The 21,641-nt window shown below is 45.4% G+C and overlaps 1 protein-coding gene across 2 annotated transcripts; it reads left to right on the plus strand.

The window, feature by feature from the left end:
* Positions 1 to 714: 714 nt before the first annotated feature.
* LOC122864696 (E3 ubiquitin-protein ligase RNF182) lies at positions 715 to 19,286 on the plus strand. Of its 2 annotated transcripts, XM_044172312.1 has the most exons (9): positions 716 to 1,222; positions 5,629 to 5,860; positions 12,716 to 12,785; positions 12,885 to 13,015; positions 13,968 to 14,121; positions 15,389 to 15,456; positions 16,040 to 16,166; positions 16,258 to 16,484; positions 16,586 to 19,286. In XM_044172312.1, exons 4-9 carry the CDS (start codon positions 12,968 to 12,970, stop codon positions 16,766 to 16,768), a joined length of 807 nt encoding a protein of 268 aa, XP_044028247.1. In that variant the 5' UTR covers positions 716 to 1,222; positions 5,629 to 5,860; positions 12,716 to 12,785; positions 12,885 to 12,967; the 3' UTR covers positions 16,769 to 19,286. The 2 variants fall into 2 exon arrangements, with proteins under 2 accessions (XP_044028254.1, XP_044028247.1); XM_044172319.1 differs by lacking the exon at positions 5,629 to 5,860 and having other exon boundaries at positions 715 to 1,222.
* Positions 19,287 to 21,641: the final 2,355 nt, after the last annotated feature.

Here is a 21,641-nt window from a genome sequence, read left to right on the forward strand (position 1 = left end):
ACTGCATACTGTGTACTGTGTACTGCGTACTGTGTACATTTATATTTTCCAGTATAATTTCAAGGCAAATTAAAATGATTAAGTATTTCAGTGCTGAGTATTTTTCTACATTATACAGTACTTTGAAACAGTATTTACACCTTTAAAATATTACAGTTTCATCTGTTAATGAATATTTTAATGGAGCTGCAGCAGTTTGATCTGTTGTCACTCTGACGTACTGAAGTACATTTACTCAAGTACTGCGCTTCAGCACAGTTTGAGGTACTTCTCCTGTACTTGTCTGTTCTGCTGCTTTATACTTCTGCTGTACTACATTTATCAAATATTACAGATTAAACGACCCGACAGCACTGTTACATAATACACAGCATTCATAATGATGAATAGCCTATTATTGTATGAATACTATAATAAATACTATAATAATATAACAGACTTGTACTCTTCCTTCAGTAAAACTCGCAGCGCAGTATTTATCTGAATATATAGAAATAATAACTCACAATGTGACAGTTTTATAAAGATCAATGAAACAAACTCCTTCCTTTGACTTTATCAGAAAATAAATGATGAATGAATAATATTGAAAATGTATTTCTGGTTGGACATTGCGACCTTCAGTCACCTGGACAGGTGAGGGTCGGTCTGGAGTTCAGACTGTGCTCGTGTCAGATATCAGCTGATTGAGTAGCTTCACGCGCCGATCAGCTTATCGATCCTCTCTGCTGCTCACCGTCAGCCCGAGATGTCCCGTCATCACGCTGCGGGCCGGTTGCCATGGTAACCCGTGCTCCCGCCGCCGGCCGCGCGCCGCAGTGAGCAGAAGACAGACGGTGAGTCACCGACACCGAGACCAGCCCCGGTCAGCGACCGGCAACCGGCAACCAGCAGACCAGAGACGGACCGGAGACACACCGGAGACACACCGCCGGTTAGCCGGTTAGCCTGTTAGCTTCCCCGTGCTGTCGGTCAGAACGGAGGCGCGCGACGACGACGGACTGTTAATGAGGCTGATGACGGTCAACTACCGCAGTGTTGCTTCAACCTGAGCGACTACAGCAACCACAGCAGCAACACCTACAGCAACCGGGCTGCGGAGACCACGGACCCCCAGCAGCGGCTGCACCAGGGCAACCGGCAACCGGCAACCAGACTGTTGATGTCTGATGGCCACCATGTTGCTTCAGCCCGACAGCAACTACAGCAACCACACCAACAGGTAGGCTACAGCAGCTACATGTGAAGCAACCAGGCCACACCTGCAGTGTTGCTTCAGCCTCACGGGACAACACAGCAACTACACACAGCAACTACACAGCAACTACACACAGCAACTACACAGCAACTGCACACAGCAACTACACACAGCAACTACACACAGCAACTGCACACAGCAACTACACACAACAACTACACACAGCAACTGCACACAGCAACTACACACAGCAACTACACAGCAACTGCACACAGCAACTACACACAACAACTACACACAACAACTGCACAGCAACTACACACAACAACTACACACAACAACTACACACAGCAACTGCACACAGCAACTACACACAGCAACTACACAGCAACTGCACACAGCAACTACACACAACAACTACACACAGCAACTGCACACAGCAACTACACACAGCAACTACACACAACAACTACACACAACAACTGCACACAGCAACTACACAGCAACTGCACACAGCAACTGCACACAGCAACTACACACAACAACTACACACAGCAACTGCACACAACAACTACACACAGCAACTACACACAACAACTACACACAGCAACTGCACACAACAACTGCACACAGCAACTACACACAGCAACTACACACAGCAACTACACAGCAACTACACAGCAACTGCACACAGCAACTACACACAGCAACTACACAAAACAACTGCACACAGCAACTACACAGCAACTGCACACAGCAACTACACACAGCAACTACACACAGCAACTGCACACAACAACTGCACACAGCAACTACACAGCAACTGCACACAGCAACTACACACAGCAACTACACAGCAACTGCACACAGCAACTGCACACAGCAACTACACAGCAACTGCACACAACAACTACACACAGCAACTACACACAGCAACTACACACAACAACTGCACACAGCAACTACACACAGCAACTACACACAGCAACTACACAGCAACTGCACACAGCAACTGCACACAACAACTACACAGCAACTACACACAGCAACTGCACACAGCAACTGCACACAGCAACTGCACACAGCAACTACACACAACAACTACACACAGCAACTACACACAGCAACTGCACACAGCAACTACACACAGCAACTGCACACAGCAACTGCACACAGCAACTACACACAACAACTACACACAACAACTGCACACAGCAACTGCACACAGCAACTGCACACAGCAACTACACACAACAACTACACACAACAACTACACACAGCAACTGCACACAGCAACTACACACAGCAACTACACAGCAACTGCACACAGCAACTACACACAACAACTACACACAGCAACTACACACAGCAACTGCACACAGCAACTGCACACAGCAACTACACACAACAACTACACACAGCAACTGCACACAGCAACTACACACAGCAACTACACAGCAACTGCACACAGCAACTACACACAACAACTACACACAGCAACTGCACACAGCAACTGCACACAGCAACTACACACAACAACTGCACACAGCAACTACACAGCAACTGCACACAGCAACTGCACACAGCAACTACACACAACAACTGCACACAGCAACTACACACAGCAACTACACACAGCAACTGCACACAGCAACTGCACACAACAACTACACACAGCAACTACACACAGCAACTGCACACAACAACTACACACAGCAACTACACACAACAACTACACACAGCAACTGCACACAACAACTGCACACAGCAACTACACACAGCAACTACACACAGCAACTGCACACAGCAACTACACACAACAACTACACACAGCAACTACACACAACAACTGCACACAGCAACTACACACAGCAACTACACACAGCAACTGCACACAGCAACTACACACAGCAACTGCACACAGCAACTACACAGCAACTGCACACAGCAACTACACACAGCAACTACACAAAACAACTGCACACAGCAACTACACAGCAACTGCACACAGCAACTACACACAGCAACTGCACACAACAACTGCACACAGCAACTGCACACAACAACTACACACAGCAACTACACACAGCAACTGCACACAGCAACTACACACAACAACTGCACACAGCAACTGCACACAGCAACTGCACACAGCAACTGCACACAGCAACTACACACAACAACTGTACACAGCAACTACACAGCAACTACACACAGCAACTACACACAACAACTACACACAGCAACTACACACAGCAACTGCACACAGCAACTGCACACAACAACTGTACACAGCAACTACACAGCAACTACACACAGCAACTACACACAACAACTACACACAGCAACTACACACAGCAACTACACACAACAACTACACACAGCAACTACACAGCAACTGCACACAGCAACTGCACACAGCAACTGCACACAACAACTGCACACAGCAACTGCACACAACAACTGCACACAGCAACTACACACAACAACTACACACAGCAACTGCACACAACAACTACACACAGCAACTACACACAGCAACTACACACAACAACTACACACAGCAACTGCACACAACAACTGCACACAGCAACTGCACACAACAACTGCACACAACAACTACACACAGCAACTGCACACAGCAACTGCACACAACAACTGCACACAGCAACTGCACACAACAACTACACACAGCAACTGCACAAAACAACTACACACAGCAACTACACACAGCAACTACACTGCAACTACACACAGCAACTACACAGCAACTGCACACAGCAACTACACACAGCAACTAAACACAGCAACTACACACAACAACTACACAAAACAACTGCACACAGCAACTACACACAGCAACTACACAAAACAACTGCACACAGCAACTACACAAAACAACTGCACACAGCAACTGCACACAGCAACTGCACATAGCAACTACACACAGCAACTACACACAGCAACTACACAAAACAACTGCACACAGCAACTGCACACAGCAACTACACACAGCAACTACACACAGCAACTGCACACAGCAACTGCACACAGCAACTGCACACAGCAACTACACAGCAACTACACACAGCAACTACACACAACAACTGCACACAGCAACTACACACAGCAACTACACACAACAACTGCACACAGCAACTACACACAACAACTACACACAGCAACTGCACACAGCAACTACACACAGCAACTACACAAAACAACTGCACACAGCAACTACACACAGCAACTACACACAGCAACTGCACACAGCAACTACACACAATAACTGCACACAACAACTGCACACAGCAACTACACAGCAACTACACACAGCAACTACACACAACAACTGCACACAGCAACTGCACACAGCAACTACACACAGCAACTACACACAACAACTGCACACAGCAACTACACACAGCAACTACACACAACAACTGCACACAGCAACAACACACAGCAACTGCACACAACAACTGCACACAGCAACTACACACAGCAACTACACACAACAACTGCACACAGCAACTGCACACAACAACTGCACACAACAACTGCACACAGCAACTACACAGCAACTACACACAGCAACTACACACAACAACTGCACACAGCAACTACACATAGCAACTACACACAACAACTGCACACAGCAACTACACAGCAACTACACACAGCAACTACACACAACAACTGCACACAGCAACTACACAGCAACTACACACAACAACTGCACACAGCAACTGCACACAGCAACTACACACAGCAACTACACACAACAACTGCACACAGCAACTACACACAGCAACTACACACAACAACTGCACACAGCAACTGCACACACAACAACTGCACACAACAACTGCACACAGCAACTACACAGCAACTACACACAGCAACTACACACAACAACTGCACACAGCAACTACACAGCAACTACACACAACAACTGCACACAGCAACTGCACACAGCAACTACACACAGCAACTACACACAACAACTGCACACAGCAACTACACATAGCAACTACACACAACAACTGCACACAGCAACTACACACAGCAACTGCACACAACAACTGCACACAGCAACTACACACAGCAACTACACACAACAACTGCACACAGCAACTGCACACAACAACTGCACACAACAACTGCACACAGCAACTACACAGCAACTACACACAGCAACTACACACAACAACTGCACACAGCAACTACACATAGCAACTGCACACAGCAACTACACATAGCAACTACACACAGCAACTGCACACAGCAACTGCACACAACAACTGCACACAGCAACTACACACAGCAACTACACACAACAACTGCACACAGCAACTGCACACAGCAACTACCAGTGGAGCAACTTGGAAATAAACTGTTGACGTTTAATAACCACCATGTTGCTTCAGCCTGAGGGAGACAGGGCAACTAGCGCCCAGACTGTCGCTGTTTAATCGTCACCGTGTTGCTTCAGTCTGAGACGGCAACTCAGCCTGCAACTACAGCAAACTATAGCAACCAACAACTCAACCTGCAACTACAGCAACCATCAACTCAACCTGCAACTACAACAAACTACAGCAACCATCAACTCAACCTGCAACTACAGCAACCAACAATTCAACCTGCATCATCCAGCAGGTGAGCAGCAACATTTACAGCTCTCCACCAATGATGTCACAGCTGCATTAATGATGTCACATTATATAATACCAATAACAATAAATAAGAAAAACTAACATGGGAAAACTAATATTGCACAGCAGTATTAACACAGAATATTGCACAATTATGTCAAGTATTGCAGAGATGTTGATGATCAATGTCCAGTTTAGTGACTTTGGGTCATACAGACTGACACTTAGAGGGAGGAGTTAAAGAGTCTGATGGCCACAGGCAGGAATGACTTCCTGTGGCGCTCTGTGGTGCATTGTGGGGGGATGAGTCTTCCGCTGAAGGCGCTCCTTTGTTTGACCAGCACGTCATGGAGCGGGTGGGAGACGCTGTCCAAGATGGCGTGTAGTTTACCCAGCATCCTCCTCTCTGACACCACCGCCAGAGAGTCCAGCTCCGCCCCCACAATGTCACCGGCCTTACGGATCAGTTTGTTGAGTCTGTTGGCGTCCGCTACCCTCAGCCTGCTGCCCCAGCATGCAACAGCATACAGGACAGCACCGGCCGCCACAGACTCATAAAACATCCTCAGCATCGTCCAGCAGATGTTGAAGGACCTTAGCCTCCTCAGGAAATAGAGGCGGCTCTGGCCCTTCCTGTAAACAGCTTGATTGTTCTTAGCCCAGTCCAGTTTGTTATCCAAGTGTACTCCCAGGTACTTGTAGTCCTCCACAATGTCCACGCTGACCCCCTGGATGGAAACCGGGGTCACTGGTGTCTTGGCCCTCTGTAGATCCACAATCAGCTCCTTAGACTTTGTCACATTGAGCTGTAGATGGTTCTGCTCACACCATGAGACAAAGTTCCCCACCACAGCCCTGTACTGTGGTGGGGGACTCCTCACCACCGCTGATACATCCCACCACAGCAGAGTCATCAGAAACCTTCTGAAGGTGGCAGGACTCTGTGTGGTGGCTAAAGTCTGTGGTGTAGATGGTGAAGAGGAAGGGAGAGAGGACAGTCCCCTGAGGGGCCCTACAATCCAGGTGAGTCGTCGGTCTGGAGAGGGCTGTTAGCCTGATGGGGAGGGGGGAGCGGAGTACTCAGAGGAGCTTGAGGGCCGACAGCAGCTGAGTTAGAGGGGGGATGAGCAGGAGCCGGTGTGTCGAATCTGTTAAAGAACAGATTAAGTTCGTTGGCCCTGTCCAAGCTGCCTTCAACTCCTCTGCTGCCAGTCGGTCTGAAGCCAGTGATGCTCTTCATGCCGCTCCAGACCTCCCTCATGTTGTTCTGCTGGAGTTTCCTCTCCAGCTTCCTCCTGTACTTCTCCTTGGCCTCCCTGATCTTCACCTTCAGGTCGGCCTGGATAGCCCTCACCTCCTCCATTTTGCCATCAGTAAAGGCCCTCCTCTTGGCATTCAGAATGTCCTTGATGTCCTTTGTTACCCACGGTTTATTTGGATAACAATGGACCGTCTTGGTTGGGACATTGCAGTCCACACAGAAGTTAATGTAGCCAGTGATGCACTCAGTGAGCACCTCAAAACATTCCTGCAGTGTCTCGTATGCCTCCCCTGACCATCTCCTCACTGTCCTTGTGGTCGCAGGCTGCCTTTTAACCAGAGGCACATAGCAGGATTTGAGGTGAACCAGGTTGTGGTCTGACCTTCCCAGAGGGGGGAGGGGGGAAGAGCTGTATGCGTCCTTAACGTTAGCATACATCAGGTCCAGTGTCCTCTCCTCTCTAGTAGGACAGCTCACATACTGGGTGAAATTAGTCAGTGTTGTTGAAACACTGACATGGTTGAAGTCACCCGAGATTAATATGAGTGCACTCTGGTGTTGAGTCTGTAGTTGTGCTATGGCGGTGTGAATGGCGTTGCACGCCGATGCCGGGTTAGCAGAGGGGGGGATGTAAACAGCCACAACAATGGCATGTGAAAATTCACGTGGCAGATAATATGGCCGGAGTCCCACAGCTAACAGTTCAATGTCCGGGCTACAGATACTCTGCTTGATGGTAACGTGACCAGGGTTACACCATCTGTTGTTGACCAGAACAGCAAGCCCACCACCTTTCCGCTTACCGCTCCCGGTGTGATCCCTGTCAGCCCGAACAGTCTGAAAGCCGTCGATGGAAACGTTATGGTCCGGGATATCCTGGTGTAGCCATGTCTCTGAGAAGCACATCAAGCTACACTCACAAAACTCCGTCTGACTCCGGGCTAACGCCGTTAGCTCGTCCATTTTATTCGCCAGCAATCTCACGTTGCCCATGACGAGAGAAGGCAGACGTGAGTGTACTGTGTACAAGTACACAGTACAGTACACAGTAAAGTACGCAGTAATGTACACAGTACACAGTAGTTTATACGCCGCAGTACACTGAGGTTTCAGTTGTGACATCACTGACAGCTGTAGAGTCACATGACTGTCGTTGTGAAGCATTGCATTGTGGGATTGTTGACAGAGTACATGTTGGACGTGTAGTAGATATTGAGAGTTCTGTGACAGACTGAACACCTGTCCAGGTGAACCCCTCCTCTCTCCCAGTGCATGCTGGGACAGACGTCTGTCTGTTTGTCTCTGAGCATCGTCAGAGCTCATCCTCTTGAAATTGCATACTGACATACTGCGTAATACATACTCAGTCAGTACATGTACACATACTGTGTACTAAATTAACGATTACGTATTTAATTACCTGCAGACTGAAGTACTCGAGCAATACGTCTTCTCTGCATCACGTGACTGTATCGATCACATGACCGCTCCCACCTATTGGAAATAGTCTACATTTAATATTGCCCAGTATAAGTATATTTTAAGGCAAATTAAAATGATTAAATACTTTTTCTACATTATATATGTGAGCCCCGTGTTGACCGTACCTTAACGCCCCGAGGCGCTTCTCAGTGTGAGAATACTCGCAGCGCTGAGACGATCAGCTCGTCGCCTGCAGCACGTGATTCAGATGTACAGTTTTTGGATTTCCCCCAGAAGTAAGAATTAGCACATTATCTAGAGTCAGTCAGCTCGCTAGCTCCCAGTGTATTGATGTGATGTCATGTGACGACAGCCGGAAGAGACGCAATGCATTTTGGGGCAGTTGTGAATGTCCAGTAAACTCACGTCGCATACTCGCCGACTGCTAATCTGGTTTACATCTGGGTGTTTCTCCTCGTACTGTGCAGTTGGAACGCACTACACTCAGTTTTACATCATACTGGCATGAATATGTTAGGCCCACATTTTCTCTGGAGGTGCAACGGTACACAAACTGCACGGCTGGGTTTGGGGTCACGTCTTCGGTACAGCAGAGAAAACTAAAAAATGCAGAAAATAACATTCAACATGTAAACATTCAACACGCTCATTGGCCATAATGTTACTGTAACAGTCGAGGCACTCAAATACTGGAAATAACACAAGCTCCATCATAGGACTCTGACCTGCTGATGACTCCTGAACAGCTGCTGCTTGCGCTCGTTTATACAGAGCAGCACAACGGACTGAAATGCACACGTGAAGGCAGACTGACGGGCTCACGCACTCTGACCATATGCTTAAATCCTGTATCCTCCACGAGTACGGTCGCATGTCTGCAGCGACAAACACTCCCGTATCAGTTGTTGCTTTGGCACAGTCTGAACCTGCAGCGAGAGGCTGCCTGAACGCTGTGGCGAGGAGGACTCGCCTTCTGGTCTGTTTGTCTCGTTACGCTAATCAACACATTCGGGTGATGCCGTCGGAAATGACAGGTTGGACGTGTTTCCGCAGTCAGACCCGACTTGGCTGAACAATGTCGGCATACAGTTTGACACCAATTGTTGCCCATTTTCGCTGTAACGAATCGGGAAATGGACACTACATGAGCTTGACTAACCTGGCTAAGCAGGCTAAGCCAACTAGCATGCTACAGCTGATAGAGAGCAACTCGTGCACCGCCAAAACTTTCCGGGTAAAACTCGCGCTCCAGAATTTCTGTTCCGAGCGTGTGAGTAGAAGACGTAGACACTACACTATTTTGTTTAATTGGGGGCCGCGACACAGAAGACAGAACTGCGACTCGAGACTGTGGACATTTATATCACGGATTCGGTCGCGGTTTCAGAACCGTTGTCTCCTCCAGCACAGAGATAAAGCCATTAGTGTAGCTTAGAACAAAGACTGGAAGCAGGGGGAAACTGTTATCCTAGCTCAGTCCAAAGTGTGTCTGTTTTATATGTTGGCCCTGGTTTGTTGAACAGGTGTAAACAACTGGTGACATTTGGGGATGCACCGATACTGATATTGGATATTGGTCCGATACTGGCTCAAATGGCTGGATCGGACATCGGTAACAGTACGGCCGATCTATTGAACACAATTTTAATGTTTACACCTACATGTGCGTAATGCGTTGTGTGGCAGCAGTGATTACGATTCATTCACTGCAGGAAAATACAGCCACCTCGCTAATGGTTAAAACTATAAACCAGCACAGAAATGACAACATAAACCACCATGTTCTAAACAGACAATAACAAAAAGTAGCATTTGCATTTTGGAACATAAAACAGCAAACTTAAAACTACTCAGTCCAGCACTAGGCATGTAGGTTCGAGTCCACCTGGGAACCTTTGTTACATGTCATTCCCTCATTTCAAGGCTAAAAAAATATCTGTAGAACGTTTAAGAAACCTTCAGAAATGCTGTTTTACGTCACCACTCACAATTAAATGACGACACTTCCATTATCTTTTTCGTCACTATTCCCCAGTGTTTATCTACATGAACTAAAGCAGCAACAAACGTATTTAATGAGTACATTTCCAACAGTTTAACACCTTTGTGCATTCTCCATTAATGCAAACTGGTCAAAACCACTGACCAGATTATTTGCAAAAGTAATAAGTGGTTATGCCTTTTACATGCAGCATTCAATCCCCCTGTATTGATTTGTTTTAAAATAAACAGACACTTGGGACTTCTGTTGCATCCACTTCATTAGCAACGAAGAACGCTAATGCTACTTCTGCCATTGCAAGTGGAGTCGAGCCAACTCCGAGCTGTTCGACTTCCAGATGTTTGCAGTTATAAGTCTCCTAACAACCTCTACAGCTAAGATTTAAAAGAAATACAATGAATAACTGAAAACATGACAAGAGACAATGAAAAATGAGACTTTATGTTTGATTTTTCTGTCTCAGACGCTGTTGACCAGTTTTACTGCTGACAGCGAAGGAGCGGAAGTCTGTTACTGAATTAAATGTTTCCAAACTTAAGTTAAAGTACCAGAATAAAGTGAATGAAAGATTTCCCTAATGTGATCGCATCTGATTCATCTGATTGGTTGATCTGAGGTTCAGGCACAGGGAAAGCTGTTGCCATAGCAACATCAGCATCCCCAGTGTCTCCTTCCCGGTTACATAACAGCTGCAGTCTTTAAATACACCCAGCAGACTGTGTGTGTGTGTGTGAGATACAGGGCTTTATTTTAGACCACCCTCCCTCCCATCCACAATAACATTAAATATAAATAAGTTAGTAATTATAGCGGGAAAAAACAAACCAGCTGCTCACTCAACTACATATTCCTGTGTTTATGACTTTTATTTTGAAATCCCATCAAAATAAAGGTATTTTAATCAGAATCAACTTCATTAGGCAATATGTTCCCACACACAGTTACAAGGACAATGTTCAGGAAGACATAAACAGAAAGCTAAAAACAACAAAGCTGAAAGAAGATTGTTACACATAAACATTTAACTATCATGCTCATAATGATGCATATATAAATATATATAAAAACAACATCATACCTTGTCTGTAAACACCTCAAACCTTCTGTGAACAAGAATACAAATAGGACTGGAATTAACAATTCAATTTTATTTATACAGCGCCAATTCATAACAGAAGTTATCTCATTGCACTTTTCCTACAGAGCAGGTCCAGACCGAACTCTTTATAATATTATTTACAGAGAACAAATCCCACCATGAGCGAGCATTTGGCCACAGTGGCAAGGAAAAACTTCCTTTAAGAGGCAGAAACCTCGAGCAGAACCAGACTCAGGGGGCGAGAGAGAGCGAGGGAAGCACAGTGCAAATTCCACCTAGATTTTTAAAATAGTAATAATAATAATGATAGCAATAACAACAACTGTAGTAGCAGTTGTTGAGCAGGAACACGGGGCAGCAGGTGGCCCACAACCACAGATCCAGACTCTGCAGGAACACAGGGGCAGCAGGTGGCCAACAACCACAGATCCAGACTCTGCAGGAACACGGGGGCAGCAGGTGGCCCACAACCACAGATCCAGACTCTGCAGGAACACGGGGGCAGCAGGTGGCCCACAACCACAGATCCAGACTCTGCAGGAACACAGGGGCAGCAGGTGGCCAACAACCACAGATCCAGACTCTGCAGCTCCGGAGGCAGAAATACCTGCTGAAAGCGACAGAAGGAGAGAGGAGAGAGACGAGAAAGCACAGAACTACGGGAGAGAGAAGACGTCGAGTTAGTAACATGCAGTAATGGGATAAAAATGCAAACAGATGGAGAGGGAGAGGAGGAGAGAGGAAAGAGGTGCATCATGGGAAGTCTCCCGGCAGTCTAGGCCTATAGCAGCAGAACTAAGGGATGGTTCAGGACTCACCTGAGCCTGCCCTAACTATTAGCTTTAAACAATGAGTAAGTAATGTAATACGTTTCTTTATAAACATACAGCAGGTGGTAATGTGTAATGTTTATTCACGTCTACATTCATTCATTCAACCTTTATTTAAATTTCAAGGAATCACTGAGGGCATGGCCTCATTTTCAATGATGTCGAGAGAAAATGTGTAAATACAGCATTTATACTGTCTGTCTCTCTGACCTGTCTGTCTGTAGATTTGGTCTCCTGGTTGGACAGATGGATGTCCTCTCAGACTGTCAGACTGATCAGCTGATCTGGAGTCAGGTATGTACCTGCTGCTTTATCTGTGTAGAGGAAAACCGAGCAATCAGACAGCACGTAGTTTTACTCTGTAGCGCCGTGTATTGTTTCTTTGTCTTCCAGTCAGGTGACGACCTCAGGTTGAGTTAAGCTCCGCCCTCCGCTGCCCCTCCCTCCTGGTTCAGGTGAGGACGACAGCCAATAGTATGAGCCAGCTGAAGGAGGCGGAGCCTGGCCAGGAGATGGAAGGCAAGGTGAGATTTCCCATCAGGCCTCACTGCAGTGTCACCTCTGACATCATCACATCAGAAACAAAGATATATAAATGTAGCTGCCTCTCTGGACGCTGCTGTTCCCTGCAGCGATGCGACAACGCGGCCACCATATTGGTTCAGGGAAGCCGCGCCTCCTAATGAATCGAAGTCTATCAAGGCAGGAGGTCGATCCACAGCTTCACTCAAAACTTTTCAACCGATTTTCAAGCTGTTTGGTTGGTTACGAATGCCAGAGATGTATTTATGATACCGGATCCTTGGTTAAATTAAAAATGCGCGTTTTCATACCAAAATATTTTATCTTATGTAGATAGTAACTAGTAATATTGCTATAATATAATATTTAAGATGAACTGACCCTACGTACTTACTTTCTAAGTATTTTCTTTTTTCTTACTGCAATGTCAAATGGCTGCCATGACATAACTAACACAATAACACATAGATCAACATACCTGATTGATAAATATATATTATGAAAATAATGTAACTGATATATTTCTGATATAATACTGATATATATATATATAAAAATGTTCCTCTTGTTTTCTTTACCTGATGTAAGTTAGTTTAACTTAGTATCAGGACAGTCTCTTAACTTCATGTTAGCTTAAAAGAAGGATTGCTTATTGCGATATATGAAATTCAACACGCTAGTAACAGTAAAATATTGTAAAATAACTTCTCATCTGTGAAATAGTTTTCCCTGTTTGGTTTTGGCATTTTTTCCCTTAGAACATCGAAAAGCAGCACAAAGGTTTGACACTTTCTACTATTTGAACTGGCCAGAACCTGCTGCAAGAGGTGTTTATATCAAGGACCTGAACAGGTTCATCGGGAACCTGATCACTTTAAAACTCTGAAACTTTATTAGAACTCCAACTACAATTGAAATAAAGCTGTTATTAACCCACTGTTGTGGTGCGTTCAGGTGCAGACCTGGGCTCAGTCTCTGGTTTACACTCTGGAGGAACTGGAGTGTAAAATCTGCTACAACCGCTACGACACTCGCAGCCGGAAACCCAAACTCCTGGGCTGTCTGCACCGGGTCTGTGCCAAGTGTCTGAAGAAGATGGTCGACATGGGTGAGTTTACCTTTCAGGTAAAGATTACTGACACACACGTTATTTTTTCTTACGATTCGACTGTGAAGAAACGATTCACGAGTCGATGGCTTCCCCCGACATCGACCAGAGCTGTAGACTTGGACTCAAGTCAGACTTAAGTCACAAAAAGGAATAGTAGGAAAATATTTAAGTTTCAAGTTTGGATCTGGTAAAATCCCAGAAAAATAAAATAAAGAAGAATTCAGGTCAATGAAAGACTGGGAAGTGACTTGGTATTTGCTTATGAAGATGTGTTACTCGAGTTGGACTTGTCCTTAATGACTTGAGTCCTGACTTTAGATGTGAACTTGGACTTGACTGCTGCTTTGACAGCTTTGTTTGGACTTGTATAAAGAACGAAAACATGTCGTAAAATTGGGGTTTTACCAGACCTGAAAGACTTGATACTGACTCGATATTTGCGGCTGAAGACTTGTGATGATGTTCTGATTGTCGCTGTGCTGAACACAGCAGAGGTCATACTGACTGACCAATGAGATAGCAGCATTCTGCTGACTCATCGTACAACACAAAAAATTGATGACCAATTAACTCTGTCCATCCAGTATGATTGAGCCAATCAGATCCAGAGTTGACCAGTGTGACGCTGATTACATGCAGGGTCTGAAATTAACACCCGCCAAGCGGCAAATGCGGGTAGATTTTCTGTTTGGCGAGTAAATCCGCCACACCGGCGGGTGAATGTTTGTACCAGAACAGTCACGTAATGAACTGCGCTGAGTCGCTACCGCGCTTTGCTGTCATTTACGGGCGCTGCTGCGTCACACACACACACACACACACACACACACACACACACACACACACACCACATGTGTTATTACGCACGTCCAAACAGCGCCGACCGTCTCGAACGAACCCGTCTCCTGTGTGGACGTTCTGTGTTTGACCCTTTACTTTCATGGTTGATCCTTAAATACATTTAATAGCAAATACTTCAGTAGAGTTTTGAGATCAACACTTCTTGAGTTGCATTCAGACTTGAATTGATTAACCTTTGATCAATATATTAAAATAATTTTGCTACAGATTTTGCTCTGGCCTCTTCTTAAAGTTTGTATTCAACGTAATATCTTATTAGCTCAATGAATGTACTGAAACGAATCTCCGTGACGCAAAAAGGCAATTTGTTGGCCGGTGAGTCAAAACGTTAATTCCGGACGCCGATTACATGTTTCTGACATCATCCAGTGTGTCATGTGACTCTCTTCTGATTGGTGTTCAGGAGAGTCCTCACCCTCCGTCATCAGCTGTCCGTTCTGTCGCCACGAGACCCACATCCCCGACGAAGAGGTGAGACTTTATTTTATTAATCCGTCCAGCTGTCCGATCCACAGACTGTATATAAAGATGGCCGACGCGTCTCCTCTTCCTCCCACTGTACAAACATGAAGCCAAAATATCCGGATACGGGAGCCGCCATCTTGTGCTGGTGACATCATCTGGAGCCAGAGTCTGCGCTCAGAGTCGGTGATTGGGGTTGGAGCCGTGGTATCGAGGTCCCGCCCACACACCTGGCTGTCAATCATGACGTGAAACCCCGTTTTTATAGCATCAGATAACGAATTAAAACCAAACGTATCAGAGAAACGAACACCTGAGCAAACATCAGCGTGATGAGAACAAGCTAAACTGGCAGAAACCATCTTTGGGAAACATTTATGTGACGTGGACTTTGAGTTTTTTAGTTTGGCTCGTGTCCCATCCGCTAACGTGGAGGGGGCGGGGCTTATGACCTGTACTGCAGCCCGCCACCAGGGGGCGATCCAGATGTTTTGGCTTCACTGCTGGGGAGCTGACATGTCGTCCATCTTTATAAACAGTCTGTGCACTGAAGTCAAACTGTCTTCTTCTTCTTGTTCTTCTTCTTCTTCAGGTGTGGTTGATGGAGGACGACCGACACATCCTGGCTGTTCTGTCGTGTCAGGATCGAGCCCGCCGGGGAGGAGGTGGAGGAGGAGGAGGGAGGGGGGAGGTGGTGCTGAGTCCCAACAGTCTGACCGGTAAAATAACACGACGAGTTTCTTTTCTAAACGTTGAAGTTTTTATCTCTCAGACTGAAACAAAGTCTCCTGTGTGTCCTCTGCGTGTCAGGAGGAGGCGGCGTGGAGTCTTCTCACCGCTCCTCAGACTGTCTGGTCATCACCATCATGGAGCTCCCCGAGGAGTCTCCGTCCTCTGACTCACTGAGCATGCTCAATGTGGTGGGTCTGTACCGCCCCCCCAGCCTGGACTCCCTGCCCTGCAACCTGCCGGCTCAGAAGTGTCGCGCCTGGACGTCCCGCAGCTTCCCCCGCTGCCTGCTGGGGGCGCTTTGTCTGGTCAGTACATTCAAACCAGTAGAAACGTGTAGAGACTAACCATAAGGAGACGCACGAGCTGACACGTGTGTCTGACGTGGTGTCGTTGTGTGTTTGGACAGGTGTACTTCAGCTCTCTGCCTCTGGGGATTTACCTGCTGATGATTGGTCAGCTGTGGCTGGGCGTGGTCCTGGTCAGTTTGGTTCCCTCCACGCTGCTGCTGCTCGTCCTCTACGGCTTCTGTCAGTGTCTGTGCCACGAGCTGATGGAGGCGCTCGCCGCACGCACACGCACGCTGCCTTGACGACACATGCTACTATGACGACAACAACGCACGCTGCCATGACGACGACGCACGCTGCCATGACGACGACACACGCTGCCATGACGACGCGACACGCTGCCATGACGACGGCACGCTGCCATGACGACGGCACGCTGCCATAACGATGGCAGGCTGCCATAACGACGGCAGGCTGCCATGACGACACGACACGCTGCCATGACGACACGACACGCTGCCATGACGATGACATGCGCTGCCATGGCGTTGATGCGCGCGGCCATGATAACGATAACACGTTACTATGACAACAAAAACACGTCACCTCTGCCATCACGAACACAACATTGCTCCTAACTACAACACCAGAATTAACATCAGAATAACAACACAGCTGCCATGACAACACAACAATGCTAACAACCACAACAACAAAATAACAGTTAACGCTGAAGTAGGCAATATTATTTACATGGCGTCCACATGGCTCTGAAAGCGAGGAACCAGGACACGTAGAACCCGGATGACCGTTGTTTGTGCAGAGTCGCTGTGATTGGCTAGTTACGTGCTAGCTAAGCCTGATTGGTTGTCTGATTCAGACCGGGTCCAGTTTCTAAAAAAACGAAATAAAAGGGGCGAGCGCCCACAGACACGTTTTTTTAAAGGAACCCTTTAATTAAATATTGTTAGTGACGTGCAAAGGTCAAAATTAGGTATTTGAACTGACGTAGAAAAGGTTTCCGTCGTAGTCGTCTGGACGACGTTTCGGCTCCCAGGAAGTCCTTCTCAGTTGTGGAAATGGTCTGAGAACTGGATGGGAGCGAAACGTCGTCCAGACGACCACGACGGAAACCTTTTCTACGATGGACCGCTCCTGGACGAATGAGGGACGACAGCGTCCTGCTTCAGCTGACATTATAATGAAATGATATTGCCTGCTTCAGCTTAAACCAGTTAGTCAGAACAGAAACACTGCGACCAGTCAACACCTGTCCACTCTGACCCCGCCCTCTTCTGAATACCAGCATTACCCCCGCCCCCGTGAAGCTACAGCCAATCAACCAGGACCAGGTGATGACATCATCACAGAGAAGAGGCGGAGTCTGTCTGAACTCATCTCTCTGGTGTTTTACTGTGAAGGTTTTTTGTCTTTGTCGCCTCCTGCTGGACGAACTAGGAACAAACAACAGGAGGATTCAGACTGTGAGGTGATGTCACAGGACACCTGTCAGCCAATCAGAGAACCTGCTGTAGACTGAAGCGCTGTGCTGCGCAGACTGACAGACTTTAAATAAATTAACCATGTTCGAAACAAAACCTGTAACTGTTTAATATGTTAAATATTTGTGAAATGCCTTTTGTCAACACTGATATTTATTAAATCCTCTTGTTCTCTGTTTTCTCCAGTCAGGTGTTTCAGTGAGGTCCAGGACCGTTAGCCTAGCTTAGCACAAAGACTGGAAGCAGAGGGAAACGTTTAGCCGAGCTTCACCAAAGTCCTGATGTTACTTCCTGTCGATCTGATCTATATGCTGCATTCAGTGTGAAGAAGATGAAGAACAGGAAAATCTCCTATTATTACGACTCGGGAGAGTGAAACGACATACATACAAAAACTAATTATATATATATATATATATATATATATATATATATATATATATATATAACAATGTTGTTTCTGCAGAAATCTGCAGCAGCTGTTACACTTTGTGTCACATCTGTTGCTGATGTTACTGGCTTTGTAACTCAGCGATCTAAATAATAAATCTGCGTAATAACCAACACATGCAGGTGTTAATGAGATGTTAAGATATGATGTCACACCACGACCTCCGACACTGACTGGTCTCAGAGCTGCTCAAACACAGAGCCTCAAAGCCGCCTTTGTTTTTTACAGTCAGGCTGTGACACGTGATGATGGTTGTTTTTATTTATTTATTGTCTCTGAATGTGTCGTGCTGAGTTTCAGCCCACTGAGCCTGAAAACACCAGCTGCAACAAGGGTAACTGTTTGTAAAACTATCGGATCTTTTATTTTACATTTCTGTCTCTACACCTGTTCAATAAACTACGTACAACATTCTCTTTTGATGGAGCTAGGCTAACAGTTTCCCCTGCTTCCAGTCTTTGTGCTAAGCTAGGCTAACAGTTTCCCCCTGCTTCCAGTCTTTGTGCTAAGCTAGGCTAACAGTTTCCCCTGCTTCCAGTCTTTGTGCTAAGCTAGGCTAACAGTTTCCCCCTGCTTCCAGTCTTTGTGCTAAGCTAGGCTAACAGTTACTCCCTCAGAAAACAAGATGATTTAATAAATTGTAACGTTTTCTGTCCTTTATAAAGTCCCATCATTTGTTTTTATGTTTGATTACTGAATCGTGATGATGAGGAGGAGGTGACACCAGGTGACACTGACGGTCAGCTGACCTGCAGCAGCTGTCACTTCCTGTCTGTGTAGTGGGCGGAGCATGTGGGGGATCTGCTCCATTTAGTTTCTGTGATGAAACTTTGTAACATCAAATAAACTACAGACACTGAAATATGACTGATTGCACTGTTTAACTTTAAATACTGCAAATATTAATACAACTGTTACTAGAACTACTGTTAGTACAAACTCTTGTGAAAGGTAACATTAGCCTTTATGGTAGCTAACGTTAGCTGCTAACATCACTGCTGAAGTAATTTAGCTTAACGTTAGCCTTGATTGATTGTTTAATTGATGTAGTTTTCAGCTAATGTTACTGATGTATCATTTTAGCTTAGCATTAGCCTTTATGATCCACAACATTAGCAGCTTGGGCCTCAAAGCAGGTATATTGTATTTTGTTACACATGTAAGAAAACAGAAAGAAAGTGGACAGCAACACCTGTTGTCCAGTAACTAAAATTAAACAAGTCTAATAAAGAGGAAAATTATAAATAAATAAACAAAATGCTAAAAGCTAAAGAACCGGAAGCATGTGACGCAAAGACGGAGAGAGCCGCCTAACGTGCTCTGGTGACACGGCTAGAAATATGCTTGAGATTAATTATTTTCCGACTCCGTATTTCATATTCTCGTTGGTTTAGTCATGATAACCTAATGATGTCTAAACACACAAATCTTTCTTTATTTTTATGTGTCAAGTTTTTGGAGAAGAAACACGACGGGATTGTGTTTGAATTGTAAGTAGGAGTTTTTTGTTTGGTATTTGTTTAGTATTTGGTTTGGCAGTCAGACAGCACCATAATGTGTATTATTTTCTATTTATTTCTATTAGACAAGTTTTGGAACTCGATCACATGTCAATAATTAGGACATGGCTAAATACTTAAGACTGGTGTCCTGGAACATTGATGCGTCACAAAATCCCTTAAAGAGAAAGAAGTTCCTGTCTCACCTTAAATCCCAACAAGCTTTTATACAGGAAACCCATCTGGTTGACTTGGAGGCTACCGACTGGGTGGGTCAGCAGCTCATTCTCCGGTAAAAACATGGGATGGCGATGTTGGTACATAAAAAGTTGTATTTTGTCATGATAAAGCAGCATTGGATGAAGATATGCGTGGAAGCTAAAATCAATGAGGTAAACTTTAATTTATGTAATATTTATGCCCCTAATAAAGAAGAGCCAGGCTTTTCTCACTAGTGTTGGGATTCACAATGGTTAAAGGGGCACCAAACTGTAGGTGCAATCAATTAAATTTGGCTAACAAAATTATCAAAGATAATCATAAACAATAACTTTACTGAATAAAGTCTTCGGGGCACCACTCTTCTCAAAGAAGTTAATAAGTAAATTAATAACTATTACCAGAATTACCGCCGATAGCTGAAGGATTTCAACATAGAAGAGGTCGGCAAATTACTTATTTCTTGTGAAACATTAAAGAAACCAGCATAATTATACACAAGCATTTATTAAAAGATAATAAAAGCAAAACACACAATATGAAGTCTAACTCTAAATCTCTAAATGCACTAAGCTAAAGAACAAAAGGTAAAGTGTGTGTGTGACCCAAAATGCCTGCTTGAGTCCAAAACGGGGTCAAACTGAAGAAATCTAATTCAAAATGGCGGCTGAGCAGCGGCCGCATGGTTGAACAAAAAAAGGAAATTCAAAATGGCGGCTAGGCCATGTTTGAAAAGTGTGGCTGTTAAAGGTCAGATCGGATGTGTGAACTGTGTAGGATAAATGGTGCCAGGTTAAAAGAGAGTTAGCATGTTGCAGATATTTTATTGCTGGTTAAAGATCCTGTCACATCTGTCCCTTTTATTATGAAAACAATTGAAAAAAATTCTTATTTATCAATCTTAAGTTATCGAGAGGTTGTCCCCCATCAATTACATCATTTTAGTTTAGGGATGAGGTATCTAGGAATATGTTCTGATCTGCAAAACAGCACGACCCCACTGAGTCTGACTGAGAATCGCCCTTGGGGGCAGATCCCAGGGGTGGGGAGGGCAGCCCCCTCCAACTTCTGAAAAACAGGAAGTTGTCCCCCCCAATAAAAAAAAAAAAAAAATCAAAATAAATTGTGTGATTGTAATTGAAAATGTACATTTAACAGAAACAGACAGACGTTTGTTAGCTTTTCCTGCACAGGTTCCAGACGCAGCACCGGGGAGGGTTTGTTTCCTCCAGGGCCGAAGTCGAGTCTTACTTTGGGGCTAACGCTCACTTTTCCAGCAGTTGGGAAACAAGACGAGACTTTTATTAACACGTATTAACTTCCACAGTGTAACCTACACTGTACATTTACTGCTGACCTTTTCCGCTGCTCCAATTCACCGCCACTTTCAGCCGCTCGCTCACTCACTCGTGACTCGTCTTGACTGATGCCTCATAAGTGGTTTTGTTCAAACAAAGATAAAGTCTGAATGTTTTCTTACTTCTACTCAACAGAATCAAATGTT

Source organism: Siniperca chuatsi, linkage group LG2 (genome assembly GCF_020085105.1).
Source record: "Siniperca chuatsi isolate FFG_IHB_CAS linkage group LG2, ASM2008510v1, whole genome shotgun sequence".
NCBI classification, from domain to species: Eukaryota; Metazoa; Chordata; class Actinopteri; order Centrarchiformes; family Sinipercidae; genus Siniperca; species Siniperca chuatsi.

What these genes read in the sequence shown, in the direction of transcription:
- LOC122864696 (XM_044172319.1), top strand. Translation starts at nt 12,968, where the DNA reads ATGAGCCAGCTGAAGGAGGCGGAGCCTGGCCAGGAGATGGAAGGCAAG. An exon ending in GAAGAAGATGGTCGACATGG is followed by an intron (nt 14,122 to 15,388) that starts GTGAGTTTACCT and finishes ATTGGTGTTCAG; the next exon opens with GAGAGTCCTCACCCTCCGTC. An exon ending in GAGTCCCAACAGTCTGACCG is followed by an intron (nt 16,167 to 16,257) that starts GTAAAATAACAC and finishes TCTGCGTGTCAG; the next exon opens with GAGGAGGCGGCGTGGAGTCT.